Here is a 21,498-nt window from a genome sequence, read left to right on the forward strand (position 1 = left end):
TGTGCACCATGTGCACTGCTCAGGACAGTATAGGCCTACAGGAACCCCTCCTGCTCCTACTTCTCCTACATGGCCACAGACTGACACCTGGTGTCCAAAACAAAAACCTAAGATCTATCGGACTGCACACTGTTCCTGCAATAGTAGTTACATTCACTAATTCCTCTATAAAAGGAGGCATACAATGGCATACATTATTTTGTGTAAGAAATGTTCATCCCAATTTAGGCCTAATGCACACAAAATAGCCCTATAATAAATATAAGATGAAAAGAAGGAATGAAAGTATTACGTTGTAGAGTACTTCCAGATGCTTAATTAAAGTTAAAGTTAAAGACGTATGTCGGTGTAGAACAAACAGTGGCTCGGATATTGTATATAATTTGTATCATTTAATTATAAGGAAGCCTATCTTCTACCTTGGTGGTGATCTAATCTCACACTCGCTCAGATGCACGCGCAAAGCATACAAAATTAATTATGCAGAAAAAAAAAAAACATTTATGGCGACTGCATACGATCATAGCTGGATACTCCCTGTTGTAACAGTGCTTACTATGCTTACTATCGGTGACTACTTCGAATCGGAAATAGGCATGGTTAAGCCTGTTGGTCACAATACATTTATTTAGAAGCGCATCACCGGAAACAAATGACAGGGGAGCTATACGTGCATTCAGAGATGCAGAGTTGAGGCTGCTGCTGCTCGAGCTTCAGAGTTCAGGTCAAGTGGACCGCCTGAGGAAGCCGCAAACTTCGTTAAAGTGGCACATTTAGTGTCATATAAGCAATTTCACACGGTTATTTGGACGACAACTATTTTGTGTCAATGACGGAGTGTTGCCAACCTGGTAAGTTCCCTTTTTCTGTTGACTAACTTGTTTGCGAATTGTAAAACAAAAATGCAGCAATTATTTTAGCAAAACACATAGCCTAGAGATATGATCTAGTGGTCATCAGCCTTTTGCAATTACTGACATGACAGCTGTGCCATTGCCCACTGATATGTCATTAAAAGACTGAACAGCCACAGAAGGAAACCAAGAATCGTGACTGACAGCTTAATAGCAAATGCTCTAGAACCGGACATAAAATTGAATTATTTAATTCCCACGAACTATTGAGTGACTGACAGAGAGGAAGAGAGACGCCATCATATATACTTGTCCTTCGCCTTCAAATACTGCATATTCAGGTTTTATACCTGACAATCTTAGTCTTAGCTCTTGAAAGTTCACCATATCAAAGTGTGTTATCATAATAACAAATGGGTCTTCGTGTTTGCCTGTACACTGCGGTTAGAGTTCATTTTTAATAACTAGTAAGGGTCTGATGTGCTGATTATCAAGAATTTCAAGTAGCCCATTTGCTCATCGTGGCTCTGGGCAGTTACACGGGAGCAAAGAGTTAGTTCTGCAAACAGTGTGTCACTCTTCCAGGACTATATCTCCATCTGTTAGGCTGTCATCGTTTAACCATTCACTGTAAAAAGTTTAACGTAAAATTTACAGCAACTTGCTGGCAGCAAATAACCAGCAAGTTGCTGTATTTAACTCTACAGTACACCTACTGTATATGAAATCACAGTACCTATGCCTGATACTGTAAATGCAAACTACAGTAGTACTACCAGTGCTGTAATGTATACAGCATTGAATTGTCTACCGTATTTTTAATCACAGTACTTATGGATCATACTGTAACTAAGTACAGTAGTAATACCAGTGCTGTAATATTATATACAGTAATTTTGGGAAATTCATATCCTGCTTTATCTACAGCCAGGATAAATTTGGCTAGGCCTAGGTATGGTTTAGGCTACACAAACTTGCATAAATAACCATTGACAACTTGTTATCAGTTTGAAAAAGTACATTTATTCACTTTTTTCCGTTTAGAAATTCTCGTGTGCTGCATCCTAACGTTAGACCAACGGTTGCAGTCAGCCTGATCCACCACCAGTAGCAGAGTGAAGCAGCACCTAGCAGAAATAGAAGAAAAGATAAACAGTGTTAGATAACAATTTTCAACTGAAACTGAAGGCTACTTACAAGTGAAACTTTAGAATAATCATTTATATATATACTGTATGTTTTTTGAGTTTACTGTCAAAATGCCTGGCTGAAGATGATGTTGGCATAACTCAGTTTCGCAAGGTAGCAGCTATATTTAACGTTAGCCAGCTGGGTGAGCTCATTGATGATGTTTGCTTGCAGCAACAGCCATTCGCGCTGTTCGTCCGAACAACGGTTAATGATAGTCAGATGTGACTTAAAGTTAACTTATATCAATATTACTAAAGTTCGCCTATTAAACTCACAAAACCGTACATGATTACGAGGAGTTAACGTTACATAAGTCAGCTAAACCTCCACGTTAACGTTAACCAGCAACACATCATCTTCAGCCTAACATTGTGACAGTAACATACTAGGCCTAGCACTACTAGTGAATGTTTTATATAAATGATATGAATATAATAAACTGTAACTTACTGAGAACTAAGGTAGGCCTAATATAAATGAGACTACCATAACGTTAACGTAACATAAAACATTAACGTTAATGCCACCGTCACAGCAACAGCAACTAAGTTATGATAGCTAGCCTAACGTTAGCTGCTAGTTGATCCAACAAGCATGGATGAGTTGTAAGTTAGACAGTACAACGTACATAGACTGTACACATGCCCGAATTTAATGTAGTACAATTTCACAATGAAACATTAACGTTACATAAATAATTGCTTGCTTACCATTAAGGTGGAGCTGCGAACTTGTCAGAGTGCTGAACACCGTTGGTCTGACTGACTGAACTGTTGCTCAAAAATGATCTCCCGCCGGACAGTTCAAACGTCGTCGCGCGGTGCACGTTTCAATCACCACGTCAAGATTTCCCAGTAAACCATAAATCCATGACTTTTCAATATCTTTTCAAAATGATGATTTGGATGGAAAATCAACATAATATCAATGGCACCTTGCTATCTGGGAGCTTAACTTTGTATTTATGTGCAAAAAGAAAACAGAAAACCCCAACTGATTTTCCGCCATGTTTTTTCAAAATTTTCAAAAAGCTGACAAGTGAGGGAGGAGTCAGATTTATTACTGTGTTATGATTCGCAGCAAGTTTTTATTACTGTAGTTTGACTATTTTTGACCATAATTCATAGCGAAACCACAGCAACATACTGTATTCACAAATACAGTACACATTTTCCCCAAAAACAGCAGTGATGCTGTGAAAATCACAGAATCTTGTTACAGTGTTGATTAAAGAGTGATTCACCGCACAGTGCGTTGGCATCACTTACATTTACTAGGCTACTACTAATAGTGTCGGTATTGTGCTTCCTTAATTCAGAGCCTGTATCTCATGACATTGTATCATCCGAAGACATTCAGTTATTAAGCTACACTAATAACAAAAACGATTTGTAGGCCACCATGACCTAGTCGATCCATTTACATGGTTTAATGAACTATATATTCTCCAAAGACTTTTATAATTTATGTTTCTGTATTATAAGGACAAGATATCTGTTAGCAGCCGTGTCTGAAGACCGTCTTATCCTGGCTAGAGGGAAATTTCTGACCATGACCTATATTTAGACAGTGTGAGGTTGATTCACGTCATCACAGACCCCTGAATTCATGCAGGTGTTTTTAACCCAACGAAACTGCTGCTTCCCACACTGTTTTGTAAAAAGACCCCTCCTCTTCAGCAAATTTCCTGTTTTGCAATATTCTGCATGGTCCCTATGAGTTGGTCCTTGGTGACAGGATATTAGGAGATGGTGGTATTTATGAATGAACAGTTTGAAGCTTCAGGCCTGATGTTTTTTGTGATTAAGGCCCTGTCCCATTATTCACCCTACCACTTCAAGCCTTGATTACATCTTCTGAAACATTATGTTAAAAGTTGTAGACAGGGGCCCATTTTATTGGTGTGTTTTGTGAACATGATACTGAAAATTTGTTAATCAAATGATGCTGTAGAAGCTTTTGTGTTGTACATTTCCATGTTGCTATTTAGGAGACAACATTTAAATATGCTGAGAGGGAGAGAACAATACTTAGAGAAGGTGCCGTGTAGAATCCCTCAGGACTTATTTCCTAGAACACAAAAAGGTTCTACTTATGTTTCAGTTGTCATCTCCCAACACTATTTACTTTGTACAAGTACAAAGACAACAAAATGTAGAAAAGTGCAATGTGATAAACAAAGTATAGACAAGTAGTGCATAGACAGACAAGATATAGTGCAGTGTAGACACTAGTAGCGTTATACAGTTGGTTTACAGAAGGTGGTTTAGAGTAGTATAAATTAAATATAAATATGTGCAGTGTATTAATAGTAACCTTAAGAGCAGAGTAAATATGGATATGTAGTATGAACAATGTATGAACAACATGTATGTGCAGTGTAGTAGCAGTAACATTATAAGAGTAGTAAGAATAATATAGATATACAGTGTATTAACAGAATATATTGTAGGAAAAACAGAACCAGAGACCAGCGGTGCTAGTAGACCAGCGGTTCCCAAACTTTCTTTCCCGCGTACCACCACCTACATCCTGACTCGGCTCCCGTACCCCCACCATCCGACACATAAAAACATCACACATTCTAATGACGCATTCCAGGCATCATGTTTAATTAGCCGCCCTACATGATAACAAAATCAAAATGTGCAACTATTCTATGAGATCTCACACTAAAAAAACGGTGTGGAGAAGAACATTATGAAACACAAAGAACAAAGAGACTAGGCTTAAGATTAAAAAAACGGTGTGGAGAAGAACATTATGAAACACAAAGAACAAAGAGACTAGGCTTAAGATTAAAAAAACATTTGTATCACCTTTCCGACATTGCCCTTTTTATCTTGCGTACCCCCTAGTGGAAGCTCACGTACCACCGGTGGTTTACGTGCCACAGTTTGGAATCCCTGGTGTAGACAGATATGTACAGTATGCACAGCTATGTGCAGTAAACCAATATACTGTAGATTTGCACAGCACCTTATATTGCTTATGAGCTTTGCTTATAGTGTGGAACTTTGTCCTTTGTGGTGTGGATAGGTAGAGAAATAACATTTTGCATGATCTCCAATGCAATCCCTGTGGTTCAACTGTTCCGTCTTCAATCATGTGACTCAAGTTCTGAACATTTCCCAATATTCCTGTGCTGTTTTGACACATCCTATGAGCATCCTATGACTAGAACTAGGGCCTTGCGCTTGCACATCCTGTCTTTCATGTGTTACATGTAATATGGACACACACACACACACACACACACAGAGAGAGAGAGAGAGAGAGATCTCAGACCTGTTATTTTCTTTTGAGAATCGGTGCCAACATATATCTCAGATAAGATGTCAAGTCAACAATGTTCTCTAGCGAATCAGGGTAGCTCAACATAACTGCAAGAGCATGCATATGATGTAAATGCAAATGCAAAAGAAGTACTTAAGAGCAATTTTATGCTCTGTGTGTGTGTGTGTGTGTTCCCCTGGCATGTCCTCTATTTGAGACCTAAAAAATGCTTCCAGCTGGCTGCCACTAGACCATTTTTACTGATGCCCCAGCAGGGCCGGCTCTAGGGGTGGCACCCCAAGCATTGTCTTGCCCACCAAAACAAAGCCAAGTGTTTTTTTGTTTGTTTTTTTTGCAGCCTTAAACCCAGCTTGGATGTAGATGAGTTGGTGTTGAGTGTAATGGTAGCTTGGATGTAGATGAGTTGGTGTTGAGTGTAATGGTAGCTTGGATGTAGATGAGTTGGTGTTGAGTGTAATGGTAGCTTGGATGTAGATGAGTTGGTGTTGAGTGTAATGGTAGCTTGGATGTAGATGAGTTGGTGTTGAGTGTAATGGTAGTTTGGATGTAGATGAGTTGGTGTTGAGTGTAATGGTAGTTTGGATGGAGATGAGTTGGTGTTGAGTGTAATGGTAGCTAGCTGGTGCATACCTGTGCAGACTGTGCACGTTAGGTGAACATCCCTCCTGATGCCTTAAAGGTGCTCTAAGCGATGCCATGTGTTTTTTTAGGCTAAAACATTTTATGTCACTTACTGCAAACATCACCTAACTATCCACTAGCTGTCTGTGTCCAGAATACACTGTAAAAAAACGCAATCTCTGTGGACAGCCCAGGCTCCAAAAAAAGCAAACAAAAACAACCTGGGCAAACCTAGCCCATAAAAACATAACAACCTTTTCCAGCAAATCACAGACGAGATGTGCGTTTAGGAGAGTTTCAATTGCACGGGAGCAGCACGGGAGGGAGGGGTTGGAAGTAGGGAGCTAGCTCTCTGTTTTGTTTGAAAGTCAACAGAAGTGACATTACCCAGCATCGCTTAGAGCACCTTTAAGAGACACACACACACACACACACACACACACACACACACACACACACACACACACACACAATCAACCTTGCCATCCACATACACAAACAACCACCCACACACCTCCCCCTCCCACATACACACACTGTAATAAGTTTTATTTGGAATATAGATTGTTGCATAGTTTTCTGTGTAGGCTTGGTTGAATGCAATGTAAAATAACAAGTAGGCCTAGAATCCAACAAAAGTACTTCCAAGATGATGTCCAAAAATGTATAGAGATGCATGCCAAGCTTTAAATTGCTGATAAGACCAAACTACAAGCTTTAGGCTCACTCTGTACTTTGAAACCTTCTGTAAATTCAACTTCATTGTTGTCAAGCTCTGAAACACATAGGCCTGAACACTCAACGTGCATCTCAACATGCTGTTTGTGTGTATGTCAATTTTGACCCAATTTGAGCGCTTTGCTATGTGGCCCACCCCATATTTCTTCCAGCCCACCCAAGTGTAGTGAGCTAGAAGCATCCTTGTGCCCCTGTACTGAACTGCTGTGTCCAAGTAAAATCTCAAGTCCAGGTTCAGCTAAATTCCTCGCAAAGTATTCGTCACACAGATAACACACAGCATATCACGCGGACGAGCGGAATCTAAGCTTTCCAATGATATTAGCGCCAAATGGTTCACAAGAAAATTAACATTGAACATACATGAAATGTAATCATATTTGAATTCTGCACGCAGCACTGCACACCCATGACTCGCTATCTACTAGCATGCTTCACAATGACATTAATGTAAAAATATGAAGAAAAAAAGCGCAAATGATTTTTTTCTTGTTATAAAACCTGACGTGTGCAAATATTATCGCATCATACTATCCCAGATATGGGTAGCCCAAACTGTTCTGAAAAAAGGAATATATAGCATGAATAGATGGACATTACACAGACCAAGACAACTATCTTATATTAACTAGCTGAACAACACCACTGACTACTTCTGCATAATGTCATGGAGTGCTGAAATGTACACTTTTTTAACCATATCTGAAGTGAAACTCAGCAAATATGCTTTTGGTTGGGAACTTATTGCAGTATCATCATAACTATGGTTTAGGCTACAGCACAAATATTTACATCCATAGATAAACATAAGCAAGTCTGACCTCTGAATTGTGTTTCAAACTGCACCAGATGGATGGATTTAAACGTTAAAATGTACAAAATGTTCAGCCAATAACCAAAATTGTTACCGTAATTTATATTTAGATTTTGTTTGGTAAGGAATATAATTTATGTTAATCAGTGGTTCTCATTCTTAAGAATTTCAGTAATCCTTGATACCCTAATGTTAATTTAACTCTGGGACCCTGGTCCCAACACTGAGGACCACTGATGGTGTGAAATGGTAAAGCAAACAAAACAAAACAGCTGTGTATGGGGCAACAGTTTGGGGCCCCCACCAAATCTCACTCCAAGAATTTTTGAAAAGTTGGCACCTCTGGTATGTGTGTGTGTGAAAATGTGTGTGTCCTCAATGTAAATGTGTATATAAATGTGTGTGTCTACATGTGTGTGTCCACAGTACCAATGGAATTCACTGCAGAAGAGGAGCTGGAGATCGAGCACCTGAAGATGCACAAGCAGGACCTTTTGGATGACATCCAGGTAAAGACAACACAACCATACAACTACATAACAGAATGTATATGTATCTCTAAGGAAAATAGAAAGACATTTTTATCATGGATTAGTGGGTTCTTTAAACCACACATAAATGGGCACCATGTTTTCAGCGGATCAGCTGGTAGAGAAGAAGGTAGTGCATAGTGCCAGCCAGCCACATAGATCCTCACGGAGCTCTCATTCAGATGAAAATGTCTGTTCTTTTTTTACTTTGTTTATTTATTTTTTCACCAAAAATAATGTACAAGGTTAGTCCAGAAACATTGAGTCCAGTTGCTACATCTACCCATTGAAAATGTCTGTTCTGACACAAGGAAAATGCGTGTCTGTTCTGGGGCAGTTCATATAGGACAAACATATAGGACCCCTGGACAGTTCATATAGGATAAACATATTTCCTAAATGAATATCATGTCAAATGTAACACTGCACATGTGTCGAGTCGTTATGTCATTATATAACTGTTGCACTATAAATGTTGCCTGTGAATTTAGTTACACTGAATCAGGGGTTATGTAAACGTGTATGATTAGCAAATGTGGCTGTCTGGTTACGAACACAGACAGAAAGTGAGGGGTTACCACATGCAGACACTTTGTCTGGGCCCCTCACTCCCACTCTCACTGACAGCATGATGAGTCAGTTGTACCCTGAACCTTGTTCTGTCCCTTTTATTTTTTTGCAGAAGTTGAAGATGGCCATTGAGAATGTGATGGCAGACATTCAGGACTTTGAGTCCACCGAGGAGAGGTCAGTTGAAACCCCACCCCCCCACAACAACAACAAAATTAAACTTTCAGGTCTCCTTAGCACTTAGCACTGTGAAATATCCTGTGACGGCTATGACCATAGCAGCCCCATGATCCCTGTGTTTGTGACATCCTTCAATACATAACTGTGTTCATTCACTGTATATACTGTGTAGTAAATAGGTTGATGTTCCGAACACAGGACTTGATATCAGAAAACCTCTTATTTTTGACCCGGAACATCAAAAACCATCTTCTCTGTGCTTATTGCTAAAGTGTCACCCACAGAATTCCACATCATGGGACAAGTGTGTCAATTCCAGAGATACCATGACCCATGTCTATCACCCAGCAGAGATCCTTATCATTGATACTGAAGCTGACAGCTGTCTGTGACTAATCCATTTCCTAATGATGCTACTTCCTCTCTCTGTTCTCCTCATAGCAAACTTATTGAGAGGGGAAAACAGCTGTCCAGAGGGAAGAAGAAATTCAACATGGATCCCAAGAAGGTGAGCTAAAATGTGTGGAGTGTGGAGTAGAAAGTACTGCAGCAAATCAGTGGCAGTCCATCTATACATCAGCAGGGTACATGTGGCCAGGTGGGCAAGACCAGATGCCCTTCTGTGTGTGTGCGTGTGTGCATGTGTGTGCGTGCGCGTGTGTCAGTCTGTCTGTCTGCCTGTCTGTCTGTCTGCCTGTGTGTGTGTGTGTGTGTGCGTGCCTGTGTGTGCGTGCATGTGTGTGTGTGTGTGTGTGCGTGCGTGCATGTGTGTGTGTGTGTGTGTGTGTGTGTGTGTGTGTGAACCGTGGAGGCTTGAGAAACATCACTAACACTTTACAGAGATGTGAAGTGACCTGATAGAGGGGGGGACTTCTGGAAAGGAAATTAACACTCACCATCTGTGTAGGTAGATAGTGAGGTTGATATACATGGGATAAGAATAGGTTGATGAAGACAGCGTGCGAGAGAGATGAAAGAGGAAGTTGTATTGTGGACGTGATAAAGACAGCAGCAAAATACCCAAAAAAGACATGGAATACGTGACTACATACCATGTTCTTCTCAGCATCTCTATAGCCAGGGTGCGATTTGTAGGGGGGGGGGGGGGGGATTTCCCCCCCTCTGGTTTTCCTATCCCTACCTCTGCTAAATTATTTTTATCCCCGGTGGGGACAACATTTATCCCCCTCTGCCCCTCATATTGATTAATGCTACTTCATATAAGTAAAGCGCTGCAACGTGAGAACAGTCTAGTAGGCTAGCCTACATAATAATCTGACATTAGAAACGCACCGTCACCGTCAGCACTCATGCTGCTGTGCTGACACAGTGGCTGCGTGATAACTTAATTTGGCCTTGATCGTGCAGGACATTTCAGAATGTCGAGTGTGTAATCCATCATAAATGGCTAGTTTCAATGGAAAAGTTAGCTGGACAAATGAAAGAAAACGAGAAGGATTCAGTGAAGCATATCGTCATATTTTAGAACCTTCAAAATGAGAAAACTGATGCAACTGAGATGGAGGACAACTGCACGTAGAGTAGAACGTAGGCCTATTGTCCGAAGGAACTTACATTAAATGAGGAGATATTTGCTGAATGTCACAAAAAGTGTTACAGAAATTGCTTGGCATCACTTATTCAATGGCTCTCTACCGAAACACCTGTAGTTTGCGGAGGACGAACGAGAAAGCACTCGTTTGATAAATCAGCCAGTAGGCTAGGCCTAGTAGACAAATAACTTTCAGAAATAATCTGTATTTCAAAAACGAATGTTGGTGGGTATTTAAACTATCTAGCGGGTGTTTTAACAGCTGCAAGAAATAGAAGCTTCATGGTCTTTATGTTCTGGTTCGTAAATTATTTTCATAAAACTTCAAGTTGCCCTATAACTTTACTCTCCAAACTCTTCACTGCACTGTAGCCAATTAACTGACAGTATGATAGTAGGCTATTTATTTTCTGTAGGCTACAATAAACACATTTATTTTTTCAACTTTTGCAATATTACGCACTTGGCTACTGAACGCAAATCAGCAGGAGAGAGAATGCACGTAGCCTACGCAGCGTGTAGCACAATGTGTAGGCTATTTGGTTACCAACTAACACTGTTAGCCAATTCACTAACTTAAGACTTCAGTGCCATCATATACAACGTTTTTTACACAACAAATACAGAAAGGATGGAGGCAGCAAAAGTAGAGGAGTCATTTCAGATGGGGCAAGAACAAGGTGAATTTGTATGCTTGTCAAAACGTAGTCCTACCCTGCATTATAGGCTATTATTAGCCATGACATTACTAGGCTATGAAACCCTCTGGTTTTTACACAAATCGCACCCTGTCTATAGCCAGTAAAAATGGGTTTGTGGTTACAGAACTGTATACTGCAGATGCTCGGTGGGCACGTTAGACATTTCACCACACGCTCACTGAGAGAGTTCACAGTGGATTTGACAGACAAACAAACAGACTGACACAGGCACTAGATCTTGATCTCTATCTGACTCTCTATCTCTCTCTTTCTCTCTCTCTTACTCTCTCTCTTTCTCTATCTCTATCTATCTCTCTCTCTATCTCTCTCTCTCACACACACACACACACACACACACACACACACACACACACACACACACACAGGCAGAGTTCTCCATCTTGCAGTGTATTATCCACTGGTCAGAGAGGGCAGCTCTTGTGACCTTCACCTCAAATGATCATGTTTAATCCAGATCTAAATGCAGCCGCATCGCCTGACCAGATCCCACAGTCTTGCATTTGTCTGTGGTCATATTAGCGTTCGTGAGCATAGTTATGTGGCAGGCCGGACACAGAGGCCCCAGACACCCCTTGTCTGCTGGTGCTGGAAAGTGTTTGTGTGCACAGGGGGCTGTGATGGAGAACGCGGAGGTGGAGGTGGTGGTGGAGGTGGTGGTGGAGGGGTTGGACTTCCTCAAAGTGTTGAAGAAGCGGAAGGCGTCTCTCGCGCGCAGCTCTTTTCTTCTTTTTTAAAAGAAGCCCTGTGGTTTCACAGCTTCAGCCTCTGTGGGGTTTTTTTGAGCTTTAACGTCAGGCAGGCATGAAGTCATGAAGCTTAGCAACAAACCCAAACACGCTCCACTCTGGTTTGGTAAACAGGACAGGCACACAGCTTTAAGGCCAGCACATATGCACCTAGTGCAGAACAGTGCAGTCTGTGATAGGAAACCCAATGCACGTTTGTTGATATTTGGTTGACGTAGGGTTTTTACACAGTTCTTACTCCATAAATAGATTGACAGATGCTCCATAGCAATAGTATTGACAGATGCAGTAGGAATTCCAAGCTAAGGTCTCCTTTGCACTGTAGCTTGAGCGATATTCTCTTGTTGTAAGTGAGTTGGGATAAATGTGTCAGCTAAATGAATAAATGTATGTATATGTGTACATGGAATACAAACAAAGTCTCAAACCTTGGATGGTACCATACACTATTACATTACATTACATTACATTTGGCTGACACATTTTTAACCAAAGCGACTAACAACATGGTTAACAGTTTAAGCTTTTTAAAGCAATTTTATTTATTAATTCTAGGACAATTTAAAAAAAAAAGGTCATGTACAATAAGAATAAGTGCATCAGTGAGTGCTGTTTTTTAAACAATCAAGAGTCAGTTCTAGTCAGGTGGTAAGTGCTAGGATCAGCAAGACTAGTTGTAAGTAGTGCTACGAGAGTAGATGTTCTCTGAAGAGTTTTTTGAAGATGGAGAGGGATGTCCCTGCTCTAGTAGGAACTGTTAGGGAGTTCCACTATTTTTTCACTATTAAAACCAGTCGACATGTTGCCTCGTTATCAGGGAAGGGAGTGGTGTAATTTGACTGCCTACTGAGCTCAAGTGTGATAATGGACACGTCGTTTTTGACCGAAAGGGACATTGCAAGCTTCCCATGGAATAAATGTATGTACATGTGTACATGGGATACAAACAAAGTCTCAAACCTTGGATGGTACCATACACCAGTGTTTTTCAACCTTTTTTGTGCCACGACACACTTTTGACACTTAAAATGTCCCACGGCACACTATATCCTGTGTGAAGAAAAAATAAACATACCATAGCCTAAAATTTCAAATAATACTCAGATATGGCCTTATTAAGGCTTCTATGCAAGACCCGCTCAATAAAACAAGCGCCCTCTGTTTCATTTGTAGGTGACTATATCTAATTTAATTGTTGTTATGAACTGGATATGTGATGATTCTGTGAATACTGGATATGGGGCCTCCGTTGTACAATGGCTGCATATCACAAATAGTGCAATCATACAATCATAAATTCTTTATTTATAAATTCTTTGATGCAACAGTTGCTTTTCTGGACCAGTGAGTGACATTTGGGTAATTTTCTGCGGCACACCTGATGACACTAGTGTGCCCCGGCACAGTGGTTGAAAAACACTGCCATACACTATTAAAACCAGTCCACATGTTGCCTCATTATCAGGGAAGGGAGGGGTGTAGTTTGAAAGGTCTCTTGTCACAATTGCTGACTGCACCTTTAATGCTCCAGAGTGATAATGGACACATCATTTTTGACCGAAAGGGACATTGCAAGCTTCCCATCCACTCTAGGTCGAAGCACTGGCTTTCCGCTTAGAGAGAGATTAGCGTTCGGCGTTAGACATGACATGACATATCTCATTTAGGGTGGTGTCGCAACCAGGCCTCTTTCAGGAAGAGGAACAGAAATTGATCTGAAGGAAAATCACCCCAGATTGGTTCTGGGTGAAAGGATATTTTAGGAAGTCACTGCCGTGCAGATGGTGGTAGGCAGTGTTGCAGCAATTCATAAGGATATCAAATGATGTCATTATTTCTTCTTTCAAAGGCTCGTAGGCTTATGGTACTAGAGGGGGTATTTCCTTGGCAACGGATTCATTAGTTTAATAAAAGGTTTGTAGTACAGAGGGTTTGGCTATAAATATCATGCAATTACATTGAATTTGATCAGTCTCCAGATGACCAAGGCTACCTGTAGTCAGTGATGTTAGTTTGCCTAAAGGTTCACTGAATAAAAGCAAACACTTTACCTAGACTAGATCTAAAAAGGCCTCTGTACGTGTTCCATTTATAATGTGTTTAGTGTCATTGAGCTGTGCCTCTTGTTTCAGGGTGTGAACTACCTTGTGGAGAACAAACTGCTGGATTGGACCCCTCAAGCTGTGGCAAAGTTCCTATACAAGCAAGACGGGCTCAATAAAACGGCCATAGGAGACTTCCTGGGAGAAAGGTGGGCAAGCGCTATGATCATGGCACTGAGGTGAATGGGGTCATGTTGGAGAAAGGTGGGCAAGCGCTATGATCTTGGCACTTAGGTGAATGGGGTCATGTTGGAGAAAGGTGGGCAAGCGCTATGATCTTGGCACTTAGGTGAATGGGGTCATGTTGGAAGGTTAAGCTGAAGAAGACTGCTGTGGCAGACAAATAGATTTTTCTTCCCTTTTTCCACATAATAATGCCCTTCCATTTCTAGAAAAGAGGAAGGGAGACTTTCCATTCACTTTACTCAATTTAATTTCTTTCATTCATGAACTAAGCCAGGTGGGCCAGGTGCATGGTGCCTGGTGTAAGTATACGTGGGCTGCAGAGGTGTTGGAGGTAGAATGAAGGGGTTAGATGACGGATCATCAGGGTGATAGTGGTGATGTTGACAATTAGGCTGGTAAGGGAAAGATGAGTGGTGATAGAAATATCAAAAATGAGAGCAATTACTAATATTGAAACCAAGTCTGCAGATCAATATCATTTCTCCTTTTTACACTCTGTCTGGCACTTGATGCTAGTTGGTTTAAAATAAAACCTATTTATGGGTTTTCCCAACATTCTGCTGCTTGTTCCAATGACCTTGCTAATGACAATAGCAAGGTAACACCAGTAAACTGACCTCACTGTGACTTTTCACAGGGAGGAGATACACCTGCAGATTCTGAAGGCTTTTGTGGAACTCCATGAATTTTCAGACCTGAACCTTGTGCAGGCTCTAAGGTGAGCTTTCAGTCCCTCTTCAGAAGCAATTCACAGACACATTGACAGCACACAGAATCTTGAACCATAATCAAATCAAGTCTTCCCTGGTTTAATCGAGGTGTAGGATGCACTGTAAAGGGTGTTTGTTCTCTCCCGACTATATTAGGCAGTTCCTGTGGAGTTTCCGTCTCCCAGGCGAAGCGCAGAAGATCGACCGCATGATGGAGGCCTTCGCCACACGCTACTGCGACTGCAACGCAAATGTCTTCCAGTCCACAGGTGAGTCTCCTCACCTCAATCCATGCCTAGAGAGGGGCAAACGGTGGTAGTGTAGTGGCTAAGGAGCTGGACTAGCATGCAGTAGCCTGAAAAGTGTCGGGTTCCATTCCCGGCTTCCACCGTTGTGCCCTTGAGCAAGGCACTTATCCCGATTTGCTCTGGGCAGACTGGCCCTTGTACTAATTGACACATGTTTGGATAGAAGGGTCAGCCAAATGAATAAGTAGCCTATAAATCCATGCGTCTCACAGCTGACATCTGCTACACTTATGCTAGTTTAATTTTACTCTGTGACAGACAAAACAGGGTCGCAGACTGTGATGAGACCGTAGACATGAGAAGAGGTACCATCCTATATTTTCGAAATGCAATGATTGAAATACCCCACAGCAACTCCGTATGTGCCTCCAGTACAAGCGTCTATTTTAAACTACCAGTCTTTGAGTGACCCTTTAAGTGACATGTTATGACATGCTATGCTACAACTGCCCTCAGATTAGACTGAACTGTTAAGGAACGACGCCCTCATTTCCTGCTAAAACCAGTATCCTGGTAGCTGAGTTTGATATTTCGACATTCATGTTCCCGGTCTCTGTCCTGGTTATGACAGATACGTGCTACATCCTGTCGTTCGCCATCATCATGCTCAACACCAGCCTGCACAACCCCAACGTGAAGGACAAGACCACGCTGGAGCGCTTCATCTCCATGAACCGGGGCATCAACAACGGAGAGGACCTGCCCGATGACCTGCTGACGGTACGAGGCACACATGGCCAAGCACAGGCATCCTGATACCTGCATTGCAGGTGCAGGCGTGAATAGGGGGATCTCATTGTGTGTGAGCTTGAGCTATAAAGTAAAATGCTTGTAAACAAACATTTCAGTAAACAAAAAAAATAGCTACAGGGCTCTGATGGGGGTTTAAATGACTTGCAGTGCACATGACTTGCACACAAATTAATGGTAATTTAATTGCTACGGGAAATCATTTTGAGAATTTGATAACATGCACATGGTTTTACCAGAGACCTTTTAATGAGGAGACACAGCAATCAAATAATCCTCCATAGAAGTGTGGTTAGTCTGTAATGCCAATATGGCAGTTGTCTACGCATATCCCGACCCTTTCTGTAATGTAAGTAACCAACTGCATTTTTGGCCTTTTTAGCTGTATTTTAGCAATTTGTCGTTCAGTTCAGATGTCCCCATTCATTTGAATGGAAAACTAGCTGCCCGAAGTTACCAAGATGGCCACAGAGTAGGGGGAATTGCCTACAAGGGTCATAGTCTGCTGGGAGAGTCAGACCCAAAACGCAGGGCAAGGCAAGGCAAGGCAAGACCAGGCAAACTTGGAGTAATCAAAAAGAGTTTTACTTCCATGAAACTTACAAACCACATGTATAAACAACACGATACGACTAAAGACCGACAAAGACTGAGAGGAGACCGAAGGTTTAAATACACAGGGGTAACAAGGTTAACAGGGCACAGGTGGACAAGGAACAAGGTAAACCAAGAGACAGGTGTAAACCATAATTAAACTAACAGACTAACGAGGATCAGGTGAGGGGCGAAGACACAGGCACAGGGAACAGAGACACATGGCAAAACAAACAAAGGAACACATGGAACAGGACACAGGAAGTAAACAAGAGGAGCAGACATGATGGAAACACACTAAACAGGGAAAACGGAACAGGAACGGACCCTTACATTAAGGACTTTGGTTTTACAAACATGGGCACGCCAGTGCGCATAGACGAGGAAGTTGTCAGCAGTTGAATTCTTTTTAAAGTCACACCATTTCTGTGAATTCTTTTAAAAATAACATTGAAAAAAAAGCTGTCATTTCAAATTAACATCCTGTTCCTCGAAACGTTTTAAAAAGCTACTAAATATGTCAATAGATCACCAAATGTTGATATCTCCGCCTGTTCTCACTGAGTGGTGTTTGCAGTGCAGAAGACTGTTCTTTGTGCTCACTATGGCTTTAAATAAGAGTCCATAGTTTTCTGTGTATATCATATGTAATTATAGAAGTGTACAGTCCTCTATACCTTACTATACTATACTTCCATACATGTTTTAGTCATATGTGCACACTAAATGGTAAATGCATTTTCACTCTGATACAATAATTCCTCACCAAAGATATCCAGGGGATGATTTCCATATCCGTCCATGAGTGACGGTTTATATCTTTGTAATCCTCTCTGTGATCAAATGTGCGTATCTTTGCATTCACCTAACAGAAACTGTACGACAGCATACGGAGCGAGCCTTTCAAAATCCCCGAGGATGATGGGAATGACCTCACACACACTTTCTTCAACCCTGACCGAGAGGGATGGCTTCTGAAACTAGGTGAGACTCTCAGATGCACAGACTGAGATTAACCAACCACAAGACTGAGTGTGTTCGCTAGTCTGTTCATGCACTGTAAAAAATCAAATCTAACCCAGTGTTATTAAACTTATATTTAGATTAAAAAATCTATTTGTTAATATTTTTTAGTATTAAGAGACTTACCTAGCTCTCTCTCGCAATATCGTTTTGACAGTTTAACTTATTATAAGGCGTCTTATCAAAACAGATTTGCTCAACGCCATGGCAGCCAAATGTGCTTGTTTTCATGATGAAACATCTTAAAATAAGTAAAACTTTTTAAGTCAAATGATTTTACAAGAAAGTGCTGATTCTCTTTATACTCAATGCCAACTAGATTTTTTGATCATGGTATATACCACTTGCTTAGATTTGATTAATTAGCAGTTTTTGCAGTGTGTTTGTCTAGGAGTCTGTTTTCTCATCTGGGACCATCTGGCCTGTGTTGGTTTGCAGGGGGACGAGTGAAGACCTGGAAGAGGAGATGGTTCATTCTGACCGATAACTGCCTGTACTACTTTGAGTACACCACTGTAAGTTCTTGTAAAGAGAAAGTTCTCTGTCTCTGTCGTACTCACTGTCCATCACTTGTTACACATACACACACACACAGACACACACACACACAGACACACACACACACACACACAGAGAGAGAGGGAAAGAGAGAAAGAGAGAGAGAGGAGAAAAGAAGATCCTGGAGATCTTGAGAGTATGATGACAGTCTGAAGAGCAATTTCTGACTAATGTCACAGCTGAGCACACTCATGTGGGCTGTTAGTGAGCTGGTTTTCTCTGTAACCCACCACTACTATGTAAGATCGCTTGCAGCCATAACACACACATACACAGCGTGTCGGATATCGTCTGATTGCACACGCTCACACAAGCAGTGGCCTGGTTAGTAGTTGCATGGGAGACTTCCTAGGATGCCAGGTGCTGTGGGGGGAACCAAGGGAAGGCTGATGAAGGCCATTAACACACACACACACACACACACACACAGATAAGAAAAGAGGAGGAAATACTGGAGAGCTTGAAAGCATGAGGCTGAGGAAGACCATTAATATGTAGTATATTACTGTATTGGGGAAACGTGATTTATCAGTTACTGAAACTCTTGTTGGTCACTTCCCTTTGCAGGACAAAGAACCCAGGGGCATCATTCCGCTGGAGAACCTGTGCGTCCGAGAAGTGGCGTGTCCACGCAAACCGGTAAACATCTCCAGAGGCCTTGTCACTAAAGGAGACATTTTCCCCTCAGGACTTATAGTATACAAGCTGTAATTCTTGTGAAGTGATTGGGATTTTTAAAGTGCTAATAAGGAGCTAATTTCCTGTGAGATTAGTCATTCCTCCCTTGGCCTCAGGATTCAATTACAGAAATCGTTTGGAAGTTATATTTAAGTATAAGTGTTTCCTTTAGTTTCATAATTACTCCACTTTTTTTCAAAATGAGCAAAGAAGTGCCCACTTTTGTGAAACGTATACCACTAGGTACTTTCCCCATCTTTCACAGCTGCTAATGAAATTCAGGGACTTCAAAAGAAAGGAGGAGGATGGATATAGACTACAGATATAAACTACCGGTCAAAAGTTTGGGGTCACTTAGAAATTTCCATTCCACTCCATTACATTTTTTTTTTATCAGGGCAGCAGTTTTCAATAGCACATAATTGCAAAAGGATTCTCCAATGTTTTCTCAGTTAGCCTTTTAAAATGATATCAGATTAGTAAACAGAATGTGCTTTTGGAACATTGAATGAATGGTTGCTGATAATGGGCAATGTAGATATTGCATTAAAGATCAGCCCTTTCTTTCTGACCCTACACTTTTGACCAGTAGTATAGATATAGTTACATAGATACAGTCTGATATAGACTCTAGATATAGATAGATATACAGTAGACTGATATAGACTGTAGATATGGATGACAGATACGGAGATAGTGAAAGAAGAGAACTGAACCATGTTGTCTGTGTGCACAGTACTGCCTGGAACTGTACAACCCCAACAGCAAAGGGCAGAAGATCAAAGCGTGCAAGACAGAGACGGACGGGCGTGTGGTGGTGGGGAAGCACCAGTCCTACATGATCTCTGCTGCCACGGCCGAGGAGAGAGATGACTGGATAGAGTCTGTCAGGTCAGTGTGTTCTCATCCACACACACACACACACACACACACACACACACACACACAGATACAGACACACACACTCGCATGCACACACACACACACACACACACACACGCACACACACACACACACAGGCACACACATACATATACAAAGCCATAAACATTACACAGACACACACACACACACAGACACTATGACAGACATTTTGACATGTGTTAATGCATTCTGAAGAATGATTGGTGTTTGTATTGGTGTAGTGTGCTCATAGCCTTCACTGGCTTCCTGTGTCTGCTCTCACAGGGCTAGCATAACCAAGGACCCATTCTATGATCTGGTCTCAGTGCGCAAGAGGAAAGTCATCAACAAGGCCACCCAAGATTGACAGCTCCACAGTGGCAGTGCAACTTGGGAAATGTAGTCAGTTGGGGTGCTCAGTCAGCTTGTCAAACATGAAGCAGTTGGCAGAACTTGGGTAGGACAGGGAAATGGGAGGAAAAAAAAACAAAAAAACAAATCAAGCTTCTCATGACGGCTTGTGGTCACTACCCTTTTTTGTGACCTGACATGAAATGAAGAACAGTTTTACTGGCTGTAAGTCAGCAGCGAAACGCAAAACTTTTACAGCACGTTGGTCAGCAGCGCTACAGGAAGGGCTTTGTTTGCCGGACTGACCAGTGAGGAAGTTGCGCGGGGGTTGAAGAGGGAGAGGGGGGAGGCCTGTATTTCCATAGATACGATCATCAGAGCTGTTGCCTGTTGCGATGACTAGGTCAGCGCTCCTATTGGACTGGCCTGGCCGGTACAGAGTCTGAGCCGATGGTCAAATGGACAAGCTGAACTGGAAGCACACAACTGGAAATCTAACCATTATATCACCAAAAAATATGTACTTTACCAGTTGATATAATAACTAGACACTATTCTTCCAAGAGATCGAAATCTTTTTTGTTTCTCTCAGCAGAGTTGAACTTGTTGTGACTCTCAATGTGTTAGCATTGTTATGCGAGCACACAGTTTATCAGACAATGCTAATTAATAACAAACGTTATAAACATTCTAGCACAATGCCCATATGGCCTAGTTAGCATTCAGTGTGGTGTGCTAGTTGTTGGATGAGCAGTATTGTGTATATATTGATATAAATATATATATATATATATATATATATACTGCTCAAAAAAATTAAGGGAACACCTAATCATACACTGGATTGGTACTCTGACACTGTTTGGTTCTGAGCACAAGTAAAACTTTTGAGGCGAGTGTTTTATTTTGCAAGAACTGTCAGATATTCTGTGAATGTAGTTTGAGAATTGAAAAAATGTGTAAGGTTTCAAAACATGTGTTTTAACAATTGTGGAAAACTGTAAGTGTTCCCTTAATTTTTTTTGAGCAGTGTATAATGTGGACTATGGTGAGAATGAAGTGGGGCGATGGCTAAAGGCTCAGATAAGAACCACACTGGAGATTTGAGCTCACAGATGCACACATCAGAATTACTTTCTTGGATGAGGATAGAAATCACAATATTGTTTAAAAGGACATTCACATGTTAAACAAGTGCCAATACTCTATGTAAATAATGCTTTTTTACAGTAGATTTAAATATATAGGTGTGTGTAAATTGTCATGAGTGATGTAGTGTTATTAGTCTTTTGTGTGAAATGTTGTACTTGTGAATATATGAAAGTGCTTTAGTGAATTAAAGATAGAGAGATTCGTCATACAATATATGAAAGTGCTTTAGTGAATTAAAGAGTGTGAGATTCATCATAAAATGCCATGGATGCCCCTTTTTGTCCACACTGAGTATTTTGTGACTTGGATCGTTTCCCAAAACTGCTATTGCTGATTAAGTGCCCCTGTGAAATATAAGTGAAGAGATG

General features: G+C 41.2%; 1 protein-coding gene across 1 annotated transcript; it reads left to right on the plus strand.

The window, feature by feature from the left end:
* Positions 1-533: 533 nt before the first annotated feature.
* LOC143132014 (cytohesin-4-like) lies at positions 534-21,390 on the plus strand. The gene is made up of 13 exons (XM_076291454.1): positions 534-851; positions 7,942-8,024; positions 8,728-8,792; positions 9,237-9,303; positions 13,948-14,066; positions 14,741-14,821; positions 14,970-15,082; positions 15,693-15,841; positions 17,338-17,449; positions 17,927-18,003; positions 18,614-18,685; positions 19,461-19,615; positions 19,913-21,390. Exons 1-13 carry the CDS (start codon positions 830-832, stop codon positions 19,992-19,994), a joined length of 1,197 nt encoding a protein of 398 aa, XP_076147569.1. The 5' UTR covers positions 534-829; the 3' UTR covers positions 19,995-21,390.
* Positions 21,391-21,498: the final 108 nt, after the last annotated feature.

The sequence above is a fragment of the Alosa pseudoharengus genome, unplaced genomic scaffold (assembly GCF_046254945.1).
Source record: "Alosa pseudoharengus isolate Yale_2024_CS ecotype anadromous, Long Island Sound unplaced genomic scaffold, YU_APseudo_1.1 YU_APseudo_1.1_scf_1, whole genome shotgun sequence".
NCBI classification, from domain to species: Eukaryota; Metazoa; Chordata; class Actinopteri; order Clupeiformes; family Clupeidae; genus Alosa; species Alosa pseudoharengus.